The sequence below is a fragment of the Punctularia strigosozonata genome (genome assembly GCF_000264995.1).
Source record: "Punctularia strigosozonata HHB-11173 SS5 unplaced genomic scaffold PUNSTscaffold_1, whole genome shotgun sequence".
Taxonomy (NCBI): Eukaryota; Fungi; Basidiomycota; class Agaricomycetes; order Corticiales; family Punctulariaceae; genus Punctularia; species Punctularia strigosozonata.
Genome location: NW_006767433.1, coordinates 3,193,472 through 3,217,729, shown reverse-complemented (window position 1 = coordinate 3,217,729; position 24,258 = coordinate 3,193,472). Strand labels below are relative to the sequence as shown.

General features: G+C 55.6%; 8 protein-coding genes across 8 annotated transcripts; 5 read left to right on the top strand and 3 right to left on the bottom strand.

Annotated features, from left to right (window-relative positions):
* Nucleotides 1-791: 791 nt before the first annotated feature.
* On the top strand, nt 792-2,217 carry PUNSTDRAFT_57515 (inositol monophosphatase; the record flags this gene model as incomplete). The annotated part of the gene is made up of 8 exons (XM_007379106.1): nt 792-1,018; nt 1,134-1,210; nt 1,265-1,377; nt 1,428-1,536; nt 1,595-1,696; nt 1,788-1,903; nt 1,956-2,090; nt 2,140-2,217. 8 exons carry the CDS (start codon nt 792-794, stop codon nt 2,215-2,217), a joined length of 957 nt encoding a protein of 318 aa, XP_007379168.1.
* Nucleotides 2,218-2,417: 200 nt separating this feature from the next.
* Nucleotides 2,418-4,038, top strand: PUNSTDRAFT_140579 (YjgF-like protein; the record flags this gene model as incomplete). Its single annotated transcript, XM_007379105.1, has 6 exons — nt 2,418-2,580; nt 2,666-2,868; nt 2,924-3,066; nt 3,116-3,521; nt 3,571-3,893; nt 3,948-4,038. The coding sequence occupies 4 exons, from the start codon at nt 2,421-2,423 to the stop codon at nt 3,123-3,125; spliced, it is 516 nt and encodes a 171-aa protein (XP_007379167.1). The 3' UTR covers nt 3,126-3,521; nt 3,571-3,893; nt 3,948-4,038.
* A 248-nt stretch (nt 4,039-4,286) lies between these two features.
* On the top strand, nt 4,287-5,873 carry PUNSTDRAFT_140578 (kinase-like protein; the record flags this gene model as incomplete). Its single annotated transcript, XM_007379104.1, has 2 exons — nt 4,287-4,967; nt 5,020-5,873. The coding sequence occupies exons 1-2, from the start codon at nt 4,403-4,405 to the stop codon at nt 5,871-5,873; spliced, it is 1,419 nt and encodes a 472-aa protein (XP_007379166.1). The 5' UTR covers nt 4,287-4,402.
* Nucleotides 5,874-11,440: 5,567 nt separating this feature from the next.
* PUNSTDRAFT_58507 (G-alpha-domain-containing protein) lies at nt 11,441-13,932 on the top strand (the record flags this gene model as incomplete). The annotated part of the gene is made up of 11 exons (XM_007379103.1): nt 11,441-11,708; nt 12,027-12,116; nt 12,199-12,862; nt 12,915-12,967; nt 13,023-13,190; nt 13,243-13,263; nt 13,314-13,348; nt 13,401-13,602; nt 13,659-13,724; nt 13,777-13,830; nt 13,883-13,932. 11 exons carry the CDS (start codon nt 11,441-11,443, stop codon nt 13,930-13,932), a joined length of 1,671 nt encoding a protein of 556 aa, XP_007379165.1.
* Nucleotides 13,933-14,149: 217 nt separating this feature from the next.
* PUNSTDRAFT_49056 (uncharacterized protein) lies at nt 14,150-15,309 on the bottom strand. Its single transcript, XM_007379102.1, has 2 exons — nt 14,505-15,309; nt 14,150-14,448 (listed from the first exon to the last, which is right to left on the bottom strand). Exons 1-2 carry the CDS (start codon nt 15,290-15,292, stop codon nt 14,211-14,213), a joined length of 1,026 nt encoding a protein of 341 aa, XP_007379164.1. The 5' UTR covers nt 15,293-15,309; the 3' UTR covers nt 14,150-14,210.
* On the bottom strand, nt 15,286-17,771 carry PUNSTDRAFT_49055 (general substrate transporter). Its single transcript, XM_007379101.1, has 8 exons — nt 17,482-17,771; nt 17,413-17,429; nt 17,242-17,357; nt 17,002-17,188; nt 16,479-16,947; nt 16,285-16,421; nt 15,973-16,234; nt 15,286-15,914 (listed from the first exon to the last, which is right to left on the bottom strand). The coding sequence occupies exons 1-8, from the start codon at nt 17,573-17,575 to the stop codon at nt 15,595-15,597; spliced, it is 1,602 nt and encodes a 533-aa protein (XP_007379163.1). The 5' UTR covers nt 17,576-17,771; the 3' UTR covers nt 15,286-15,594.
* A 469-nt stretch (nt 17,772-18,240) lies between these two features.
* PUNSTDRAFT_56791 (uncharacterized protein) lies at nt 18,241-19,681 on the top strand (the record flags this gene model as incomplete). Its single annotated transcript, XM_007379100.1, has 3 exons — nt 18,241-18,591; nt 18,646-18,965; nt 19,075-19,681. 3 exons carry the CDS (start codon nt 18,241-18,243, stop codon nt 19,679-19,681), a joined length of 1,278 nt encoding a protein of 425 aa, XP_007379162.1.
* A 404-nt stretch (nt 19,682-20,085) lies between these two features.
* PUNSTDRAFT_140572 (uncharacterized protein) lies at nt 20,086-23,148 on the bottom strand (the record flags this gene model as incomplete). The annotated part of the gene is made up of 7 exons (XM_007379099.1): nt 20,086-20,776; nt 20,830-20,848; nt 20,899-21,044; nt 21,097-21,503; nt 21,552-21,565; nt 21,620-22,571; nt 22,627-23,148. 7 exons carry the CDS (start codon nt 23,146-23,148, stop codon nt 20,107-20,109), a joined length of 2,730 nt encoding a protein of 909 aa, XP_007379161.1. The 3' UTR covers nt 20,086-20,106.
* Between the last annotated feature and the right edge of the window lie 1,110 nt (nt 23,149-24,258).

Sequence of the window (24,258 nt, the reverse complement as noted above, 5' to 3'; positions counted from 1 at the left end):
CCATTCGCCTACGTGGCATCTCCGACGTTCAAACGAAGGGCCATGATCCTCCACATGGAGGATACAGGGAGCTTGGCGACTTCAAGCTGGCGACGTTCCGAATCCCTCCCCTGGATTTATACGCGTAGCTCGGCTCGGAGATGCTCCAAGCAAGACTGAAGTTTTAGACATAGGAGCTGCGCTGCCAAGGTGTGGACGTCTGCTGCGGTACGTGATCGGAAGAGCCGACAAAGCCGAGCAACCTGCGAGAATGGAGCCCCTGTATACCGTCGGCCACCGGTCCCGGTCAGCGTCAGAGGGGGGTGGTCGTGTTGGTGGTCAGACACTGATCCATCATAGGCTGAGTTGACATGCGAATGAGAAGAATCGCTCGTCGCATGACGATGGGACTGAGTTTCATGTAGTACAGCGGCCTGCGGGGCACGGAGGACGAGCGATTCGGAGGGCAACCGGAACTCTGAAAGGCGTTCATGTTTCAGCGACGGATTTTGTGGAGACCAGGTTAAGGTCAGGCAAAACCTGGACGTGCGAAACACGGGTTCAAGCTCGAGTTCCGGGGTTGAGGTCATCGATTCATCAGTGTCACGAACGTGCAGGCGGGTTGCGCTGGTTGTTCCGGCCTCGGCGACGGATTGGCCTCGACGGCACGCCCTGGCGTCTTGCCAGCTGCACTTATTGCTGCATCCATGGGCAACCATTGATAAGCCTGAGCTGCACAACACACGGCGTTCGACCCGAGTTCCCGTACTGTAGCCCGCTCCCTTTCCTCTCTTCCTGCGACATCGTCCACCATGACGGAGCTTACGGCATCCGATTTGCAAGATGTACTGGCATTCACCACGGCCCTAGCCCGCACCGCCGGGGCCATCATCCTCGAAGGGTCTCAGGCGATCCAGTCCGCTCCTGCATCGGACGTGAACGAGAAGAAAAACTCGGTCGATCTCGTCACCGAGTTTGACGTGAAAGTCGAAGAGGTTGTCAAGGCTGCGATCGCTAAAGCCTACCCTCACTTCCAATTGTGAGCCAACATCCGACCATCCCGTCCCTTGTTACGATCGACGGTGCGGCGGGACATCGGCCGACAGCGCCCAGCACCTTGGCACCGATCGTAGACTGACCTTGACTTTCCTCAGCATCGGCGAAGAGTCTTACGCCGCTGGGTCCCGACAGCCCGTAACGGACGAACCCACTTTTTGTGTCGATCCCATTGGTCAGGCTATCACAGACCCGAAAGGTCCTCGGCGCTTACACAATGTTCCGCCAGATGGTACTACCAATTTCGTGCACGGATTTCCCTTCGTGTGCATCTCTCTGGGGCTCATATACAAGAAGAGGCCCGTTCTTGGTGTCATCTACAATCCATTCTTGGACCATCTGGTGTGTTCTCGACGTCGTACGCGCGTTCAGGCAGCTTATCACGCCTTCAGTACTCCGGCGTGAAGGGCCAAGGATCGCACCTGACCCGAGGAAGCGAGACCTTGAAGCTTCCCCTGGGTTCCCCGAAAACTTTTCCGTCGTTGTCGCAAGGCTTGCTAGGTTCGTTGAGTCAACAAGGCGACCATGATCGACAACACATTGCTCACGTCGTTATCAGCCATTGAATGGGGGTCCGACCGGACCTTCCCTGTTCTTGCGCCGAAATCCGAGTCCTTCTTGAAACTGGCCGGTGATCCCACCCCGGAAAAGTCTGGTGGAAGTGAGGAAATGGCTTCTGATAATGTCCGGCAACCTTTGGCTCATCGCTTGCTCTGTGCTAGAGCAAGCGACTCAGAAGGCTGTTGAGGGAGGTCGCATGGCGCATTCCCTGCGATCGCTCGGAAGCGCAGCCCTCAATTTTGCGATGGTCGCTCAGGGCGGACTCGACCTTTACTGGGAGATAGGCTGCTGGCCCTGGGATGTCTGCGTACGTGCCCCCCTGAAAACACTTTCGATCCATGTTCACGGGTACCAACCAGGCTGGAATCGTCATCGCCCAAGAAGCCGGGTGTTTGGTGACGGGATCCAAAGATTGCGTGCACGACGGGAACGTAACGGAGGAGATCTTGACGGGAAGGAAATATCTGGTCATTCGCGGAGTGGCTGATACCCCAGTATGTGCCAATTTACGACGGCATGTCCTACGAGACTCATCCTGGACAGAGCGAAAGTGGTTATGACGCTCAAAGAAGGCTCATACGCGATTTCTACGAGACTGTTGCTGATGTGACGCCCAACTAGCGGTTGCGTGTCTAGTGGGATTATAAACGCGGTCCATCGTTGCTAAACAACATGTTGATACCTAAGTATCCAGCAAAGTGAAGCAGACCCATGAGCATTGAGTCTTATATGGCTATGTAGAGTCTGGACAACGCGTACGGTTGGGGCTGTACAACATGTGTCGATGTCGGACGTCTCGGACGACGAGGATCGATTCCTTGCAAATGTTGACCATCTCAGCGCGCCGTTCAGCTCTGACCCTCACAACCCGGCGAGCTTGTTCTTCATTTTTGCTACGGACGGGCACAATCGACCGCCTCTTCCAGACCAAACGCGACATGTCGATCTCCATGCATCCGTCCTTGTCTGCAGTCTCAACAGAACGTGAATACATGTTCCGCTCCGCCAAGGCATTGTTCTGACGGCGTTCATCTACGACATCATCGGTCCCTATGTTCATATACGTCAGTTGCACCGGCTGCCATCGGTCCTTACTCCCAAGCCGTCAAAGTCGGGGACCTCGTCTTCGTCTCCGGCTGCATTGGCTTTGATCCCAAAACCATGCTTATCGTGGAAGGGGGTGTCGAGGCCCAAGCGGAGCAAGCACTCAAGAACATGAAGAATGTGCTCGAGGCCAGCGGCAGTGAAGTGGGCAAAGTTGCGAAGACCACGGTTCGCAATTCTTCAACGTACCTTAAGGGCCGAATCACTGATGAGTAGTCTACAGGTATTCTTAAAGGATATGAACGATTTTGTGGCCGTGAACGGAGTCTATGCCAAATTCTTTGGCGACCACAAACCGGCGCGCTCTGCTGTGGAAGTTGCCCGGTTGCCGAAAGATGCATTGTTCGAGATGGAGTGCATCGCTAGGTCAGATCAGTCTACCAGTTAACGGGGATTCCTCTGACACCACTTTCAGTTTGAAGTAAACGCATGTCTCTTTGGATGTCAATTGCAGTTGTTCGTACAGCAGGATACAATGCAGCGTATCGGGGCAGTAAATCAATCTGTGGTCGACATTCCACCCAGGGAAGTCACCGAAAGCTCGTAGAAAGCAGATGGAACGAGGGTAGCCGCAGGCGCCCATTCAAAGCTGTGGTCCGTGGTTGACATCGTCCCTATGCTCAGCACAGAGAAGCCCTCGAATTCGGCAGGGATTGTGTTGGTGGGGAACGTATTGGGAGCCGACGTGAAGGAGACGTCGGATGTCGACATCGTACCGATGCTTGACACGGTGAAGTCATCGAAGGCAGACGTGATGACTGGCGTAGCTGGCGGGTGTAAATACGTCGTGCCCGGTGCCGAGGCGGAAGGACGACGGTCAGGTAAAACTGCGTCGGTGGTAGACATAGCGCCCATGCTGACGACGGCCAGGTCTTCGAAGGCGGTGGGAATAGGAGCGTTTGGCTCGGGTGCCACGGCCCTGCGTCCGTCGGGAGTGGGCCGGCTGGTCTGGATGCGGTACATGCCGTCATCGGTAGTAGTGGCAGTGGTGGCGGTGGCAGGCGGCATGTTTGTCGATGTCGGGGCGACCAAGGTAGAGGTGTTGATGGTGGATGAATCCTCTGAGCTCCAAGTGATGGGTGCGGCCAGCGCAGGGCTAAGAGCAAGGGTGGTGAAGAAAAGCGACGAGTGCGAGAAGACCATCGTGGAGGTCGTCGGGTATCGTTGAGAGGAGAAGTGGTGATGTTTGGAGGGTTAGGGGACAGGTCGGTTTGCTTCATCCTGTCGTGTTGACTTGTTCTTTATAGAAAATTGGCGGGATTGCGTCCGTTGCGAGAGCCGCCATTTGCCTTCCGCCATCCGTCACTTGCTCATCCCGCAACTTCCGCGATCGTCCCGCGACACAGCCCACAGCCGTCCCACAGAAACGACTACCGACTCGCTTCATGCTTGCGTACAAAGGATTTCGTTGTTACTCCGTGCCGTCGCGGAACGACGCGAGGGACGACCAAAGCCGCTCTGCGGAATCTCTCCAACCTCATGAGCCTTCGATCAAGACCGGCGTATAAGATTACGATCATCGTCCGCTGTCGGGCGGGATCCGGATATTCCGCGTTCAGAAACATCCGGGGCGGCTCCCTACCTTTGCTGATGAATTCGTTTCGATCCGCTCAGACGTCGACTGGTACAAAATCTGCCGCATTTCGAATGGAGGGCTCGCACTACAAGTTCTCCTCCGATCCGACTCGTCTAATTCTCCACCATGGTTCGCATCAGCAACAACCTTCCCAACTTCACCGGCAGGCTGGTGGGCGGCCGGTATTCTCTCAGAGAGGTCCTGGGCTCTGGAGCCTACGGAATTGTTCATCGCGCCGAAGACCGCGAGGCCGGATCTCATCAGACGACGCAGGTCGCCGTCAAGTGCCTCTGGGACACCACCAATGCTGCGGGTGCATCTCATCGGCGCGAGGTAGCAATACACAAACTCGTCTCCTCACACGGCAACATCCTCACCTTGCGCGACATCGTCTACGAGGAGCAATTCATCTTTATCGTCCTTGATCTGATGCAAGGCGGCGACCTATTCGGCAACATCGTCCATCGACGGGTCTTCTGGAAACGGGACGACCTTATCCGCAACGTATTTCTACAGATATGCGACGGCGTCCAACACTCGCATAGTAAAGGCATCGCGCACCGGGACTTGAAACCGGAGAATATTCTGTGCTCCCCCGAGGGGAATGTTGTCATAGGTGACTGGGGATTGGCCACCAGGAGTTCGCTCACGGAGAATCGCGGATGCGGCAGTGCTTTCTATATGAGCCCTGGTAAGTCCACTATATCTTTCACAGCATTCAGCATACTAATGTCTTTCTTCAGAAGCGTTCAAGGACGCTCAACATCCCCGCCTGTATTGTCCTCTCCGCAGTGACATTTGGTCCTTGGGCATCATCCTTATCAACCTCATTACCGGGCGCTGCCCCTGGCAGAGGGCCGAACGCTCGGACACCTCTTTCATCGAATACGTGGATGACACGGCGCATGGTCGTTGGAACGGAGAGTTTCTGCGATGCATGCTCCCGCTTTCGTCTGCCGTCAACATACTTCTGAAGCGCATATTGGTAGTCAATCCCGCCCACCGGCTGCAGATTCAGGACATCAAGGAGCGTATCTTGAACATTGATACATTCTTTATGTCGCCAGACGATGTATCGAAGGGAACACAGCACGTCAAGGGCATCGTCGAAGAACACGCACAGTTCCTCGTCAAAGCTGTCGGCGGACCCCCCTTCAACGGCATCATCTTCGCTCCTGTTCCCGGCACGGCCGCGGTGGCACCTCTTCTTCAACGCGAGACGTCGATGGTCACTGTCGCGTGGTCATTTCGTTCACGAAGCAACGTCGATCCTGATGCCTTTTCCCGATCATCGCGACCTTCCTCACCATCGTCACGTGGGCCCCGCACTCCTCCTGTCAGTGACCAAGGCCTCACGAGCATCGTCATTGCCAGCGTCGAGCAGGCCCATCCGGCACCGGCAATACGCCGCCCACATCCACTTCCTGATTCGCCATCAGGAACGGGTAGCCCTTCGGCCGTGCTCCTGAGAATGGCCGTGCTCAACGACCGTCCTCAGGCGATAGAAACTAGGAGCGAGGCAGGGAAGCGCAAGAGACAATCGTCAATATCGGCGATGTTGAACAAGACGATCAAGTGTCTCAAGGCTTTGGCTTAGATTATCATGTGCGATGGAATCTGGCTTTTCTGGAACATTGTACAACAAACTTGTATCATCGTGGCGGGGAACGGGGACGCAAATATACCAATAGCACATATAATTATAATGCATTGGATTAGTAAACTACGGTGAAACAAAATGGTCACCATCAAATGAGGGTCCGATAACATGAGTAACAACCAAAAGGCAAAACGACGAGTTGGACGTCCATTGATGTCCTAGTCCGTAAGACAAATTGTACAAGCCATGCGGTCGTCAACTACAGTTGTCGCGCAGCGCACAACTCTTCGCATATCATTCATATCCGCTTAGGCATCCAGTGCGAGCTGAGCAAGGTTATCAGCCGTAATCCTTGAGTAATCATGCCTTGAATCTTACTGGAGAACTACGTTTGGGCTGGTACGGCCTCGGCGCTATCGAAGGCAGAGCACTCGCGACATCGACGGTATCGTCCGAAACCGTCGAATTGGTTCGCGAAACCGTCTCCATGGGATCCTTGAAGGGATCCTCCAGCAATTGCTCGGATGCAACAGGCTTACGACGGATACGCGGCCGAGGTGGCGTCGACGCTGCAGCGGCCGGGGCATTGGAGTCGGGCCCCTTTGGCCTCTCTGGGTCCTTGAACGGATCCTCCGGAGGCGAAGACGAACCCTGCGAAACGAGCTGGGATCCTTTCTGGGACATATTCGTGTTCTTCCATCCCGCAATCTCGTCGTCGGAAAGCGAGGGTGGCCGTGCGGTGGCGTCGGCCATGAAGCGCGGCTGAACCGGATAGATGGGCGTGGCGGGAGGTGGAAGGGTGAAGAGTGTCTTGAGGTCGCGAACCTCCTTGCGCTGGTAGCGCCATCGCTTGAAGAACAGGGCCAGGAAGACGGCAACGAACACGAAGACAATCCCACCAATAACCCCCCCTGCAATAGCGCCGGTGCGCCGCGAAGACGAGGCACTCGAATTCGAGTGAGCTGAAGCCCCAGGAGTAGAGAAGACTGTCGAAGTCACGAGCGAGCTAGTCTCAACCGATGTACTGGTGGTAATGGTTCTACCCGAGGTGGTGATCGTTGTTGGGACGGTTTTCGAAAAGTGGCTCGTAAAGGTTGTGGTGGCGATTGCCGTGACTCCGTCGGCCTCGTCCGGGAGGGGGGTCACAGAGTTATCCTTGGCCGAGGGACTCTGGGATGCAACGGCTTGGACTGGAACGCTGCACTTATGAGGTCAATGGTGGTCATGATGATGCTCGCATCGCTCACCTGGAGAGAATCACGCTCGTAAATGTGCTGGAGTCGGAAGTGAACACTGAAGTAACCGAGGTGGCCGTGAATGCAGTAGACACAGCTGACGGACTACCATATGCGGTATTCATGAGAATCCACAGAGATTGATCGAGGGTACAACGCACATTGGTACCGGCACATCCGAGGTAGTCGTAATAGAAACTACTGTCCGCGAGCCGCCAAGCGTTGTCGTCACTGGAACGACGACGGTGGTAGGGGTGGACGATGGAACTACATCCGCGCTAGACGTCGCACCGGAGTTGTTCACGGCCCTGCTACCCGACGCAGGAACGGAAGACACCGATGCTGCGCCAGCACCAGCCGAAGCAGTGGTAGCCGAAGCCGGGGCGGAAGGCGTCGATGCTGTGGGAGAGGTCGCCTTGGAGGAACCTGCAGCCGTGGTGGGTTTGGTGTCATCTGGAGCTGCGACCGAGGTTGTCACAGGGGAAGGAGTAGACGAACCCTGAGCGACGGAAGCGGCATCGGTAGCAGCAGCTGAAGGATTCGCGGTGGAGCCTTTGTTGGCGGCGGATCCTGTGTTTGCGGTCGTCGTCGGTGTCGTGGAGTCGGCTGTAATCGTATCTTGGTCAGCATCTGAGGGTGGCGTAGCGGTACCAGGTGAAGAGAAAAGTGTCGTATCAACGGCAGGTTTAGAAACAGAAGATGTTGTTTGCACTGGACTAGCGTGGGACGACGTTGTGGGGAGAACGGTTGCTTTGGAAGGTGTCGCAACGGTGTTCGGTAGCGAGGCGGAAGACGTAGTCTCCGCTGCATCCACTTCAGGAAAAGGTGGGGTAGTGGTTTTCCCCGTGGTCAATAACGTCGCAGACTGAGCATCCGAGACTGTCTTAGTACTGGCAAGCTCCGGTCGGCTACTGGATGAAACAACGTCGGTAGAAGCGACAGCCGGTGGCGTCGTAGCATTTTCCCCGTGAGACGGAGTCGTCGTCACAGGGCTTGCCTGCGAAAACGAAACTGAATGCGATGCCTTAGGCGACGATGTCACCACGATGGGCGCTGAACCTTCACCGCCTTTGGCAGAAGCTGCAGTAGTGGCTACCTCGGTCCTGGCGACGGTGAGAGATGCCTGTGTGGCAGGCAACGTCGGAGAGGTCAATGCAGAGGCAGGGAACAAGTCTGGCGTCGATGCCGAAGTAGCTGCTGCTTGCGAAGGTGAAAAAGATGAAGAAGAGGATGACGGGGAAACAGATGGGGTCGTCACGACGGTGGAAGACACCTCTGCAATGTCCGATGTCGAGGCAGAAGCAGAAGGCGCATCCAGCGTTGACGCTGCAGCAGTCGCTTGTGCTTGCGTAGATGAAAAAGACAAAGAGTGCGACTCGGTGCGATGTTTCCCGGCGTCTCCTGACGCCTCGGTCGAGACCACGGTAGAAATAGATAAGGTCTGCGAAACCAAACTCCCCGAAGAGAACACCGACGTTCCCGTGACGGTTACCTCCGTCGAAGCCGGGAAAGACGGCACGTCAGGCGAAGACTGCCCCGTAGGTGCTGGAACGGATGTGAACTGAATAGATGACGGCACCGACACCTCTGGCGGTGACGGCACAAAGGATGAGGACGAAATCAGTTCCGAAGAACCGGTCGGCGCAAAAGTGGCCTCCTCGTTGGAAGATGGAGCAGGGGATGGATTACCTGATTGCGTAAGTTCAGATTCCGAAGATTCAGAGCACCATGGGAGCGAAAGAAATTGGCAGCTTACCTTGTGAGGACGCGGATGCCACAGACGTAGGCGATGCGGATGTGGTGGTCGGTGGGCTTGCCAGGAAGACAGCGCTCGATGCAGGGCCGGTGGTCGTGCTGATGGCTGAGGCCGTACTCGATTCCGAAGCCGCACTGCCTGAGGATGTCGCAGTCACGTCGGTACTGCTGGTCGCGTCTACAACGGATGATGTAGATGGCGCACTGTGGGACGCTGCTTCGATTGACGCAGAGGATCCGGCCTGCTCTCCCGGAGCAGCTGCTCGTCGTCATCAGCCTCCGAGCTTCACATCATCGAGTCGGTAGAAAACGAGGAGGGCTCACCACTCGCCGAAGAGGTGTCGGACGTGTCGCCGTCGTCGCGTCTCCAGGACGCTGGCCGCAAAACGGGAGCCATGGACCACCAAGGGCCGCAAGAGCTGCCTCGAAGAAAAGGAAAGAGAGGAGACGGTGGAGGTCACGAAGAAAGCCTCAAAAGACCATGGTGTGAGGCGCTCGGGCGGTGACCGTCACCCTTCTCTGCCGAAGAGTCGGGATCAAAGGTCAAAGATGGAGGTGGTAACGATCTGTTTTCGGCCCGGGCATCCCAGGTGGTACCTAATTGATGAACGTATCCCTGGGTTTGCCTTCTGCACGATTGGCGATGATCTTCCGAGGTTAGAACGCAAGTGTACGCGCTGAAAGCGTCATTATATTGACTATGGCTTGTTGCATGCCGGTGCTTGTCAGCGTTAGACGCAAAATGCCACATATACAGGCACCCGGTGATCGAGGTCCCGCCACCGGCGCTTTCCTCGCAACCAACATCCACCCGTCGCGATCTTGCCTCGACATTTCATGATGACTCCCATAAGGTCTGTGTCGTTTATTCTGACCTGAGCCATCGCTGTCAAAACTGTGCTTGATGCCTTGATATCCGCTGACCGCGGTCCGCAGGAGCAGCGGCAGTACGCCCATGGTTAATGTCGAACAGCATCATTGATCGGGTCGACAGCGGGGAGCTCATTTAAATCTAATAATCATCGACGACCACCCGAAGGCTTCAATGGCTCGCCGCGACCACTACTTGCAGGCAACTCCAACAACCGCTACGTACGTATGTAGGACAGTAGAGAGCTTTCAATTCCGATATATATCGAGATTTTGATACAGTATCCTGTGGCCAAAACGCGCGCCAAACCGAGCGATTTGGGTATGAAATCTCGATATATATCGATTTTGAAAGCTGTCTAGTATAGACCGTCATTCTTCCAAGACCTAGAATAACAGCCGCCGCCAAGTGCTCATAAGTGGCTCTTCTCACGCCAGAAAATACGCGTTAAGGCGCAGGAGACGTCCATCCTGTCATCTGGACAGTGTCACTCTCCAGTCTGGATGTTCGGCAGATCGAAGCGGACGGAGAAATGGCAGAGTATAAGCTCGCGCGCGAAGGGGAAGTACAATGTCATTAACTGTGGTCACCGAGGGTCACCGTCTGACGATGCTGAGAGAAACTCTCTGAACCACAGCTACACGAGAAAGTTCTCCGCGGTGGACTGCGATGATTATTCGCCGTTTGTAGCCCCCACATGCCGTGGTGGAACACGTTGCCGATGACACGTCCATCGAGTAGGCTATAATGCGCAACGTTCGCAACAGGTCATAGTAGACGTGGACTTCCGCCGAGCGGCCCAAGCCCGAGACGCTGGCGGACTTGGGAGGTGTCACATAAGTAAGTAATTCGATCTCGCCGCCGTTCAAACAGAACCGGAAAGTTCTTCGACTCCGAGTCCGCCTCGCAATTGTGATCCGTTGATAAACCCCAGCCGAGCCGATGGCACGAGGCCGTGGGTACCGCAGCTACATACGATGCTCGCTGGGCGCGGCCACAACACGGGTTCGGTCGCAGCTGGCTCGGTCACTGGCCTGCTCGGTGTCGCGGGGTGATAAGGATCGAGCGCGGTGGGTGTCGAGTAGCGGCGGCTGGGGCTCGGATGGCGGACGGAGGCATTTAGCGCCGCCACACCCATATGGAGGATGTGTGTACGCTGTGCGAATGTGGAAGGCCGGGCGGACTGGCTGCGTTGGCCTGCGATTGGATTAGTGTTTGAAAGCAGCCGGCGCCCCGGGGCTGGCTTGCCATCCTCCCGTCCGACGATTCCACTGGAACCCGGACCGCGCGGTCGTCGGCCCAACGCTGGGTCGTGATTGTCCAGCCCGGACGTCCTCCTGGCCGCTGCCCACCGAGCCCGGCGCGGTTGTGGGCCCGATGGCGACGTCGACGAATGTACGGTACTATTACTGCAGCTGCTGTAGCTACGCTTGCTGAGAGGATATGATGATTTTGACTTGGCCGTGGTCCGCGATCACGGATGGCCGGGAGAGTCGCCATTACGTACGTGCCTGGACAAGCTTCTCTCTCCGGACGCATACTTCGGTCGTTTCCAGAATGCCTTTGTACTTGTACAGCTCGCCCCTTCCTCCAGAATCTTCCATCCCTCCTCGCTCTCAGCCCGTGCCCCGGCCCCTTTTGATCCACCTCCATCTCCTGCCCGCCCAGCACACACCGCCCTGCCAGCCGTCCCCGCGATCGAGATGAGGAGCCGTCTCCAGCCAAATCGCCCGAGGTCACACTCGTTCAGTCACGACCCTCACGACCCCCTGCTCGTCTTCACCCAACCGCCGGAGGACGAAACCCCGGAGGAAAGAGAGCTCAGGCTTCGGGCAGAACACGCGGCAAAGATGCGCAGCGAGGCAATCGACGAAGAGCTCCGAGCAGAGAGGGTTCAACGGAAGAAGAGGCGGGAGGTCAAGGTCCTCCTCTTGGGCCAGAGCGAGAGCGGCAAGAGCACGACACTAAAACGTGAGTCAACCCCCTTACCTCTCCTGCACGGGCGCCGCCTGGGTTTCGACATGGCGCGGGCTGCATTCGCGATCGGACTATATCTCCGGTATGTGTTGCCCACTGCGCCCTGAGGTCGCGACTGATCTCGGCGCAGCGTCCAGCGTCTCTCACCGTGGCATCATCTGGCCTGCCCGAGATTTCTGCGACCATGGTCTGTCTTCCGCTGGATCCATTCCATCGACGTCTCCTGACCCTCCTGTCTTTCCACCTCAGTTGAGACTCAGGCTCGCCTACCGAGCTGCATGTTTCGCAAGACGCTGAGCTGACGAAGCCTAGAGTTCCAGCTCTTGCACACGCCAGAGACCTTCCACGCTGAGCGGATTGCATGGCGTTCCGTAATTTATCTTAATTTAGTACGGTCCATTCGTCGGTGAGGTAGATAAACACACGGTCATTACCTTACTTGACAGTCTCGTTCTCTTTAGAATCCTCGAAGCCATCTCTACAGACCAGAACGGTCTCCAGAACGGGCTCTCCGATGAGGTCGACGTCGATTCTATAGACGCCGCGTCCGTGATCATCTCCGCGGAGCCTCGCTCGCCGTCGTCTCTTTCGTTCAGCCCCATCCCCAACTTCGAAAGGTACCGACGGCGACTGAGCCCGTTACTGGAACTCGAAACGAAGCTTATCCACCAGTTATCCTCGCCGGATGACGATGACGATGGGGAGGCTACGCGACTTGACCCGCCTCCCGTCGCCTCCTCATCACAGCAGCAAGTGGTATTTCCACCTTGGAACAACGCCGATGCAAATCACTCGAGCCCGCACCTCAGCGCCGCGATGAGCGGTCTCACCATCAACACCGCGGTGGCCGCCAACGGGCGCCCCTCTCCACCGCTGAGCCCCTCGCCTTCCACTCCCCGCTCCGAGTTGACGCTACACAGCACAAGCACCTGGCGAAAGGCGCTGTCTTTGGGCGGGCGCATGCTTCGAGGGCCGCAGAATCCCCAGAACGATTACTCGAACGAGGTTCGTGGGTGGTGGGAAGATCCGGACGATCCCGTGCATATTCTCAACGCATGTTCGGTGACTATGGTCGAGCTTTGGCAGGATCCCAACGTGAGGAGGCGGCTGCAAGAGCGAAGACTTCGGCTCGAAGAAAGTAGCGGATTGTGGGTAGTCCCGACGCTGCGATGGATAACGCGTTCTCATGCCCGAGTCTAGCTACCTCGATGACATTCACCGGATTACGGCGAAACGATACATACCGTCCGACGGTAAGCTAAACGCTGCTGTAACGAGGGTCCATTGTATTGAGCGCATGTTCCGTAGACGACGTTCTTAAAGCGCGTTTGAAGACGGTTGGCGTCACTGAACACTGTTTCACGCTCAAGCCTTCCGATGTCGGGCACGGGTTCAACTCTACCCTTGACTGGAAGATCTACGACGTCGGGGGTGCACGACACCAACGACAGGCGTGGGCGCCGTACTTCACGGATGGTCAGCCCGTTTTTGACTGAATCACTACCACGTTACTGAATGGGTGTTCCAGTGAACGCAATCATCTTCTTGGGTAGGCTTGGTTGTGTATTGGTATAGCTAGGTTCTGACCGTTGACCAAAGCGCCGATTTCGGCCTTCGATCAAGTGCTGAGCGAGGTCAGTCGTTCCTGCCAAGTTGGAAGCGACACCAACCTGACCAGACGCGTAGGACCCTACAGTCAACCGCCTCGAAGACTCGTTCCTCCTGTGGAAAGCTGTCGTAGCAAACAAGTTGATGCAGAACGTCAACATCATATTATTCCTGAACAAGTGCGACCTTCTGCAGAAGAAACTCGCCTCCGGAGTAAAGCTGTCAAGGTACATGTCGGGATATGGGAATAGGCCAAACGACTACGAATCCGTTGCAAGGCGTATGTTCTCCAAGCTGCTCGTCCATGACCTCATCTGAACGGACTCGTACTGCCAGATTTTAAGCAGAAATTCTACGCAATACATCAATCCTTTTCGCCGAACAAGGAACGGGATCTTTTCAGTACGTTGAAGTCGATTCATCAATACAGTCAAGGACCCTGAACTGCCCGTAGTCTCTTTAACATCCGTCATCGACACCCGGAGAACACGGCTAATCATTCATCAAGGTCTGTATGTCTGCGAACGTTTCAACTGATATCGGGCTGACTCCTGGCACAGTGCGGGACAACATCCTGAAGGCCAACCTAAAGCATTCGCATTTCGTATAGCATAATCGCCAGCACTTCTTCGGTCGTACACCACACCTTCACATGTATTCGCTATCGTTGCCACATCACGCCCCAATCTTAATAGCACGCAATGAGCGTGGGTCTTTTCTCGTTTGATCACTGAACGGCGATGGACCATCCACGGCGGAACCGATGCCGTAAGTAATTATGGAACAAGAAGCTGAGAAGCCCAATGTAATAACCAAATTCTGTATCCGTGTATTACTATTACGACGCGCTGTTATTACGATGGCCACGCAACGCGAACTTTTATTTCATCAAGGAGCAATGAGTTCAACTAGTGCGTCCCACAACTGATCCTTAATCTCCTCCTTGGCACTAAAGAACTTGCCGCTGAGCAACGCCATGCCTTGTTTATAAAGCTCTGCGTCACGTATCCGGAAATCCTGGAAGACTACGGAACATTCTGATAGGTAGATGTCCAACCGGTGAGAAGGTTGCTGGGTGAGCGCCAATAGTTCACCCGAAAAATCGACAAGTGCATTCATGATAGACCTATATCGGCATTAGTCAACAATCGAACGAGGAAGATGGGGGAAAGCGGAGCGTACCATAATGACGGCCGATGCAAAGGCTCCTGCTTGTGGACTCGTACCCATTTGACATCTTTTGAGACGATTTTCAGGAAGCCTCTTCCATCGACCCAATCCTCCCGCAGTCCCGAATTCATCTCTTGCCAAGTGTACATTCTATACTGTTCATGGTTAAGGAGATGGAGACGCTCCCAAGTTGTCTGTATCGTGACTTCGTCCTGCTCGGGATGCTTATCTATGTGGCCATATTCGTCGAGGCTCGGGAGAGGTTGCATGCGTGCGGCCGAGCGGAAATGGTCGCATCGCAGGACTTCGCCCGTCAGAAGGCTATGGACCACATTTCTCCGGATGGCGGCTACCCACCACGGCGTGGACCGCGAAGACTTGACAATCATGCGGAATTCTGATAGCGCCAGGCTCGCCCAGGAGCCCGCTGTAACGCCGAACAGGCATGGGAATACCCAAAGCGTGAGCGTAGCTTCCGACAGAGAATATTCGTAGAGGGGATCGGAGGCGCTCAGGTTGCCGGCCCCGAAGGAGGCGTACCGCGGGTGGGAGGGCGTGGGCACGTGTAGGCGGAAGGACAGGCGTTCGACCGAGAAGTCGTAATGGACGTCGACCTGCCCTCGTCCGGTGTAGCGGTATCTGACGCCTTCGACGATGAGAGCGTGAAGGCCGAGGCGGACGTGCGAGATGCGCAGACGATGGCCGAGGAGGCTGTTACCACAGAAGAGCCATGTGGCGATGGAGAGTACGGATGCCACGAGGAGTTCGAGGACGATGATGGTGGAAGTGAGGAGGGACATGCGTGCTTGGAGAGGCCATGGTGATGGGCGAGTCCAAGGGACCGGAGCGATCAAGCGCTGACGTGCTGCTCCAGCCCGGAGGTGGTGGTCCGCGGCACTGGCTTGCTCGCCGTCCCATGACGTCATGCATCATAGAGGCGCACGCGTTGGTTAGGACGGTCGATGTAGTCAAGTGCACCGATGGATTGCGAGAAAACAGTGAGCACCTGAAGCCGAGGCTACGCGTGAAGGAGCCTCATCTATAGTACATGCATTCGCTGCGGGAATTCCGCACACTTCGTCATTCATGGGGGGCATCGCAGTCATACTACCCTGTCCGCGCTGGCGTTCTCCGCCATCTCCGTCGCCTGCTTTTCACTTCCATCCCTCTCAGGCTTTTCCGAAACGTGGTGGTGACCCTCCATCAGGTGCGGACGCCACCCTTCGCTCTTCCATGGCTTGACACCGGCCCGGTACATCTCGTCGACTTCCTCCAAAGTAAGACCCTTGGTCTCCGGGATGAAGAAGTAGACATAGACGAAGCCGACGACAAGCATGCCGAAGAAGATGAGGAGGATGAGCGGGCCGATGTCGTTGGCGATTCGCGGAGCGAAGAACGACAAGAGGAAGTTCCAGATCCAGTCTGGTGTGATTGAGCAGATCAGCGCACAACATACAGTGAGAGGTCGAATCAGACGTACTCGTCGCGCTACCGAGCGCAATGGCTTTGGGTCGCACACGGAGCGGGAAGCTCTCGCCGAGGTATACCCAAGGTGTCGGGCCCCAAAACATGCTGAACGAAAATACGTGCAACACTGCGAACGCGATGATCGTGTCTCCTCCCTTCTTGTTCCTGGAGGTCAGTTGAGATTGGGGTGTATCCGGCGCAGCCAAGGTGAAGTGTCCGACGAGGCCCGCAATGAGAGAGCAGATCGCTTCCAATATGGAGCCGGTGAGTAGTGACTATAGGACAACGTGAGTCAGAAGACGGGCATTACACTGCGGCATCTTACCTTGCGACGTCCCCATGTGTCGATGAGGTACAGAGCAGGAACGGTACCGACAACGGAGACGGCACCAAGGATAGTCTGAATGACGTAGGGTGACAGTGTCGTACCGGCGCTCTTGAAGAAAGTGTCGCCGTAGTAGTCTGCACGTCGCAAATGAGCTTGACGAACAAACGGGAGTCAGGATAATGGCCACTGACAATAAAAGTTCTGTCCGTTGAGCTGCTGAATGAACTGGAGCATCATGCCGTTCATCGTACGCTTCCACAACACGTTACGTGTGCTGAAGCATTCCATCCATGTGGCCTTTCCTCCTTCGTTCTCGGCCCGAATACCGTACTCGAGTTCGTCGACGACTTCAGCAACGAGAGGGTCGTCCTCCGGGACACCGTTCAGCGCGGCCACGACGCGCCGCGCTTCCGCCTCGCGCCCGTTCCCGAGCAGGTGACGGGGCGACTCCGGGAGGAAGAAGATACCGGAGAGGAGTATTAGACCCCAAAGCATCTGCAGGCCGACGGGAATGCGCCAGGACGCGCTACCGTTGATCGTATGGGTGCCGAGGTCTATGATGTAGGAGATGAAGATGCCGATGATGATTTGCAACTGGTACATGACCAGCAGGAAGCCACGAATGGCTTTCGGCGCGGTCTCTCCGTTGTAGAGGGGCACCTGACACAACCATGATGAGCCCGGAGGATACAGCTAGGTTAGCGAGAAGCTCACAATAGCGGACATGGCACCGACACCTAAGCCGGCGATGAACCGGCCAATGGTGATCTGAACGATGGAACGGGCCGTCCCCGTCTGGATCGCGGTGCCGACTGTGAAGATAGCGGACCAGAAGAGAATCGAACCGCGCCGTCCGAAGCGATCAGAAGTGAATGCCTGTGCAAGGGCACCAACAAAGGTGCTGGTGGTATACGTCAGTCACCTTCGTCCATACGACTATGGGGTCAAGCGTACCCAGCGGACAACAGGGATGTTATGATCGACTGCCGAGAACTGTCCAGCACCATTTTGCCGGTAGCATGGTCCAGAGTGCCAAAGCGGTCGATGAAATCTGGCATAATCAAACATCCCTAAGGATCCTGTGTTAGCACTATCCCGTCATGTGCTTGAAGCAACAGAACTGACGGATATCACACCGATATCTGGACGAGGGCGTTAGTGCCAGTATGTTCAAGGGCATATTTGCGGGCGTACCATAGCCAAACAGGAATCCGCCGAAGGCGACGAAAACCGCCAGCACGATGGCATTGCGGTTGGTAGGCACGGCTTTCAACGGTACTGGCGCCATCTTGAAAGCGACCTGGCTTGATCAACCCCCGGGAAGGGAAGTATCAGAAGTGGAGAAGGATCGAAGTCCGAGAGGTGAGAAACATTGGGCAGGAGATTATATAGCGGCGCATATGTCTGGTGCGAGTTCGGATGCGCTGGGAGCCGGATAGAGGTTCCAGGAAGGTGATGCGAGGCAGACATACCCCTCACGCGGGGATGCTTCTCTCCATCTCGCGGGCCGGGGGAGGCTTGGAGAACGATGCAGGGGTGGATATTTTAGGAAAGTGTGGGATCGCGGACGAGCGAGTTCACTTGAAGGACTCCAGAGGTGACCAGCCCTGCGGTGCCGAGCAGTCACTTGCTTTGATGCACGTTGTGGCTTGTGAGCCTGTGGATATCCTGGATATGTGCTGTCTGTCCGCGACACGGCCGTTGCCTCCGTGGACGGGAGCAAACTTGGAAAGCGGTGAGTACGATCGAAGGAAGGCCCTGACGTCACGCGCTCGCCAGACGGCTGCCGGACCGACGATGCCGCCTCCCGCGCTCTCGGGGCTTTTCGTGCACCTCCCAGCTTGGCTTGAACAGTTTGGCCGGACGCGACGGCACCAACCTGAACATACTCTAGACCGGTGGACTCATCCAGACGCCGACTCGCCGTGCCAAGTGGCACCATTGCCGCCATCGATGGAGACCAGTGCTCTCACCAGCGCGTTATCACATCTCGCCATCCAGCCTAAGAGCCAGCCCGTTTCGTTCGCAAGCGCGTTCTCCATCCACACCCTCTACGATGCCATATTATCGCAAACCGATGCCCCGGCCATCGTCCTACTCCAGCGGACATGCAGACTCGTCAGATCTGCCGTAAGAGATTACGCCGCGCGGGCGTTCAATATCGACCGCCACTTGTCGCGGTTCTTCGACGATACCAGAGCCTTTCGTGCTTTACAAGCACAAACCGCAACGGTGATATCCGGTTCAGTCGCTTTGCAGTTCTTCTTGCGCACAGTGTATCCCGAATCCGATCTCGACCTCTACGTACGTGGACATGGCCGGAATCTCGACTCGATCTCATCGCAATTCGCAATACAGGTCCATCCTTCTAAAGCGAAGGTCATCGGAGAATGGCTCCTCTCTGCTCAAGGTTACCGCTTTGTCCCTAACTCCGTCCAACCACCGACTTTTGAGGAGGCGAGCGACGAACGGCATCCGTTCTATGGGATGCTGCCTATGTCCGCTGGCTCGGACGATGAGCCTAACGCGGCCGCGGAGAGATTCCACGCTGAGAACTACAGGCTCACCGGAGTCAAAGCCGTCTTCTCCTTCGAGAAGCGATCGCCTCGCACAAGGGACATTCTTCGCGTACAGGTCGTCGCCGCCAAATCGTGTCCCTTAGAGTGCATCTTATGCGAGTGCCACCTCGATGCTGTTCGCATGTTACTGATCGATTTTCTTCCGTGTTTACAGCGTTTCATTCCAGTGCGCATATTCTGACCTGACGAACATGATAGGAATACTGAGAAAATGTCATACAGCATGCGTCATGAACGTGATCACATACAACGCCGCTTACAGCTTGTACCCTCGTGCAACCTTCTCTGAGAAGATATCGTTGGCGATGCCGAGGCGAACCGACGACAAAGAGGTACTCCGCAAATATGAAGCTCGAGGCTTCAAGATTTGGAAAAGCGACGCCTGGCGCCATCATCAACCAACAGTGTTCCGTGCTAATCAGGTTCGCTGGGTAGACGATCCGCACACTTGGGTCGTTAATCTGGACAAGCCATATAGTCCTGATCCACCAGTGCCCTCGTCTGCATCCACCGTACTGAAGACCGATCCTATCACTCACAACAGCTGGCAGCTGGTTATGGTGGGCGTTGTTGGTATGGTCTACATGCATCTCTGCTCTCCCTTATTTCGTTACGACTATCTGCTCGCGGACACGAGGCTGGTCAGAGAGGTCCTCCTGCCGTTCTTCAGGGAGAGGGACATGGTTGAGCCCAGTCTACTGTGGGTATCAGAGGGCGGCGACGTGCGCACCTGGCGGCCACGAGTCGAACAAATCCGCGAGGCGCCGAACGAGGGAGATCATCGCAAATGGTCCGTCCCTCTACGTCTGGCCTAGGTACAGTACACGGGTGTTTTGCTGAATCAATCCACAGGTGGGATGGGGAGATGCCCATCTTTCGCAGCTACTTGTCTGACCTCCCATACTGTAGTTCTAAAGCTCGGGTGGACCTGTGTGGCATATGGGGTACGTAGGCTCCGCTGGCGCATGTGCGACGCCCGTTCAGCGCGAATCGACGTGATGTGATCGGCCTCAGGCTGTAGATGTAATTCCAACCAAAATATGTATCACTGGGTAGGAGACTCATTCACAATCTGTTCTATGCATGTTGCAGCCAAAGACGAAAAACCGCAACTTCAGCATTCGTTACATATTCCTGCACCCACTTCGTTGCAGTAAACGCCATCACCACAGGTATTTGACCAGAGCAGTGCATACCACTCGATTATCGTTACGCCGCTCAAGATCCATACCCAATGTTCTCAAGACTGCACGAGGGTAACTGAAGCCGCGCCGTTGGTGAACGGTATCGTGTACGCTCCAGCATCAAGTGCCAAATTGGTCGACGGCTTCAACGCGTGCGTGCCCGACACCGTCGTTGATACGACCAATCTTCCCGCGGGTGCGCTAGCGGCGGTTGCAGTGGTGCTTTGTGCGCCTGCGACGATGGTCAACTTGACCGATTTGACGGCGGGGTCGAATTCAACTTGTGAAAAGGTGCCGGCATCAAGCGTCAAGAGGGTTGCGATAGGGCCAACGAAGACCCGTCGACGGACTGCATCCTTAACCTGCACCACGATCGTCGGCGACTTCTGAGTGACGATACCGCCAAATGCTTGCCAGCCAAAATCGGGGTGCTGCACGATATAGGTGCCTTGGTTGAGGCTGAGTCCGACATAATTCGGACCGTAATCGCCCGAATATCCATCCCACTTGAGCGTATCCTCCCAGGAGTGGAAGCTGGCGGATGCGAATCCGCTTTGGTCGATGTTGGACAGCGGTCCGCTGAGACCACCGAAGGCCACGCGGAGGAGGTAGTAGTCCGTGGGAGTCGACATAAATTGCGACATGAGCGGTAACGCGTTCAACCCGCTGCCGTAATGATGAATCTGGCGTTCGATGCGTTGCAGTTTGCCGCCGTATACGTTATCCCTGTAGAAGATTCGGAAAATGGACAAATGGATTGGAGCCCTTTCGACACTCACCAATACCTCCTGGCGTTACCTAACGCGTCATGTCAGACAGTGCAAAAAGCCAAACTCTGGATATCTCACCGTTGTATCCCCAGTGCGCAACTGTGGGCTGATATGCAATGATCGAGTTGATCACGTTGAGAGCGGTCGTAGAGTCGTTGAAGTATTTCGCCCAAACATAGACGCCCTCTTGTCCGGTCGAATCCCATGCCATCTCCGAGCCGAATCTATCTACTTGATCAGCGAATACGATATGAAGATTAAGGAAAGTTGACGTACGGATAACGTTCTCCAGCCCATATCGTCCACCTGGCCCTCATGCGGCTCTCGACGACGCTAGCATTGGCTGTCAGCCCTTCTCTATGGAGATCATCTAGCAGAACGCGGAAGACTGTCTCGTCCATGAGTCCGTCGTCCACGTATCCAACGGAATTGGGATTAGCCATCGTCACGACAGTCGTCACGGCCTGGTTCAGATACCACTGCCAATTGTGCGTCTTCACCAATGAGGGGTAGTTCCGCGCGACACGGTACAAGGCCCAGTAGGCGGCTGTGACGTGCACGTAGTCATAGGCCCGATCGGTCGCATATGAATCCGCTTCCGACCACGACCACCAGTTGCCCCAGTCAATGCTCGATGGATAGCTGTACTGAAGAACCAACGATGGCTGATAGAAGTAAACGGACTATCGCGGAGTTAGACCATGATTTTCTGTCGGGAACAGTGGTGCTACCTTTTTGACAGTCCCTGAGTTACTAGAATCAATCGCAGTACATATTCGTGCACGATTGTGTCACATACCATTTAAGTTCTGGATGGAGCCGTGCAACGTTTGATTGACGAACGCTTCAAGTTTCGTGACTTCGGCTGCATTGGGCTGCACGTACTGCTTCATCATGGCGGCAAGCCACGAGCCAGCACCCGCTTCGTCGCTCAACCCCGGGATCCATGCTCTGGGATCATCTTTAACGATCGCATTGGCCTCTCTATCGTAGCTTATGACCGACGGGGAGCGGTGGAAAGGATCGTTGGGATCGTCGAACCATTGGTTTGTCGTCAGAAAGTTGCCCAAGTCCGACATCGCCTGCGTCCCGCTCTTCGTCAGATAGTAATGTACCGTTTGCTTCCTTCCATCCATGTAGGTGATCGTGAGTTGAGCACGACCCCAAGCATGGGGCGTGATATCATAGCCCACGTAGGAGCTGGATGTTGCATCCTTGTTCGCGGTCCAGGATAGCGCACCGGACGGGCTAACGGACAAGGAGGCTACCTTCGAAGGAGAGCTCAAGAAGAGCTTGCCGACCTGGTCAGCGGTGAGGATATAGCCGGGCACGCCGACAGCCACGGGGACGCTTGCGTTGCGTACTTCGTCTTCAATGCCGCGGATAGAAGACGCGAGACGGAACTGTAAGCCATAGGTACGCGTTTGCCCCGGTTGTAGAATGGCGGAAGTGGGCGCGTTCCACGGTGTAACATTACGCCACTCGTTTTGCGCGTATGCCAAAGTATGAAACTGCCATTCGAAAAGGCCCTCAAATGTCTGAGACTGGTAATACGGCGGATTCGCTGTGCTCTCAGGAAGGAATCGCCAGCCTTCGAGCGGGGAGCTTGTACCGTTGGCCGGAACGACAACCAATGGAGGCAAGGTACCCAGCAGCGGGGTGACCTGAACGTAACCGGCGTCAAGCCCAATATAAGGGTCGAAAAGGCTGCATTTCGTGTTTGTATCGGCGGCGGTACGATCGGTGAAGATCTGCGTACGGTAAGTTCAGCAAGGTATGAAATATACGTAGTGATTACTTGCTCACATTGTTGAACTCAAGGGGTGCTCCAAGAGCGCCGATCTCAACGGCCGAGGACTGAGAGTTGGTGATGTCGAACAATAGTTCAAGTTGCCCGTTTTGCACTATCCACCTCCGCGTAATGTTTAGAAGAGATCCGGATGGGAGGGTTGGTCCGAGGTTCGCGGCCGCGAGCGTGGACCCCGACACCGGCGACGGGCTCAATGTCTTGCGGGCGGCGGAACTATCACCGCTGATCCATGCCGTAGAACCGACCTTGCGGGCTCTGAAGGTAATATCACCGAGGTGGTAGTTGCCGTTATACTGGCGCTCGGTCATCATATCAGCAGGGATGAAGTCGAAAGTTCCCGCTCCTGAACCGCTCTTGGGGCGGAGAGAGTACAGCGTCTGCGAGTCTTTAACAAGCTCAACAGAGAGGTTTGGCGTATCAAACGAGAGGAATCCATCGGAAAGGCCCAGTGTTGCGGTCTGGGATCGGACGCTGATGATCCATACCGTCAACGCAGTGAAATACACGAAGAGGCGCATATCGCCGAGAGAGTATTACTCCTGACCAACCATCCACTCGAAGGAGCCCCATCCTTTTAAGCAGAGTTGCTGCTCTATCTTTGCGTTGAAGAGAAGAGCTGGGGCACTGGTCGTCAAAAGATGGCTATAAACTACGCGTCCGGAATCCTGACCTCGTGTGGTGAGCCATGTGACGACGCCAGCAACTCCATAGGCAGATGGGCCCTTCATAGACGCGGCGCGGAGAGATGGGTTTACGCCGTAGATAAGTTCCGCTTCGCTACTCGGTCACCTGGAACTCTGAAGCATGATGTCAAGAAGTCAGACACGCAATAAGTACGTATCACGGCCGTCAAGTCCAGAGCTTGCCTCAGTAGTCCTACAGCGCCGCAGACATTCGTTTAGATCAAGTTGTTAACATAAATCGCAATGTTAACAAACACACAGCAATGTTTGTAGGCTATGGAGGATCACGCCGATCTCGAGTTTGAAGCCAACGCGTCTCCGAGGTTTATATCAGTCGGGCCGTCCGGGCCGTGACGGCGCGTCCCGTTTTGCCTGATCACCAGAACGAGCATCAAACTTCAGATGTTCATAGCTCTGTGCTTCAGCTTCGATACCGGGCTTGCCTTTAGACAACTGTATAAACTTGCTATGTTCTTCTCAGAATCGCATGAAGGCGTCCGTCGTGCTGCCAATCCTGCGCAAATGCTGAAGGGTACGCTGTTCGACTTGCCTGTGAGCTCTCTCGCGCCTCGACCCATACTGAGAGGCTGGAATAGATTATGCGTGATCATTGACGCCTGATACACATATATACACAAAGATAGGAACAACTCAGCGTACGAATAAGCACCCAACTCTGCCAGAGGCCGGATCCAGAGAGGGAACAGGGAGACGAGGACCCGCAAGACGTTCCCCTAACTCCTGATTGCCCCAATGAACCACTCCTGGCAACGAAGAAGGTCGTGTAACCGTCACATCCCAGCGTATGGAAACGAACGTCTCCGAGGTATATCCAAGCACGCTTACGGCCCGAAGCTAAAACTACTGAGGGGAACATCGCCCTGCGAGCGAGCGAGCGACAAAGGAACTGGAGTACTCGGGCAAGGCTTTATGCGCGCAAGCTCT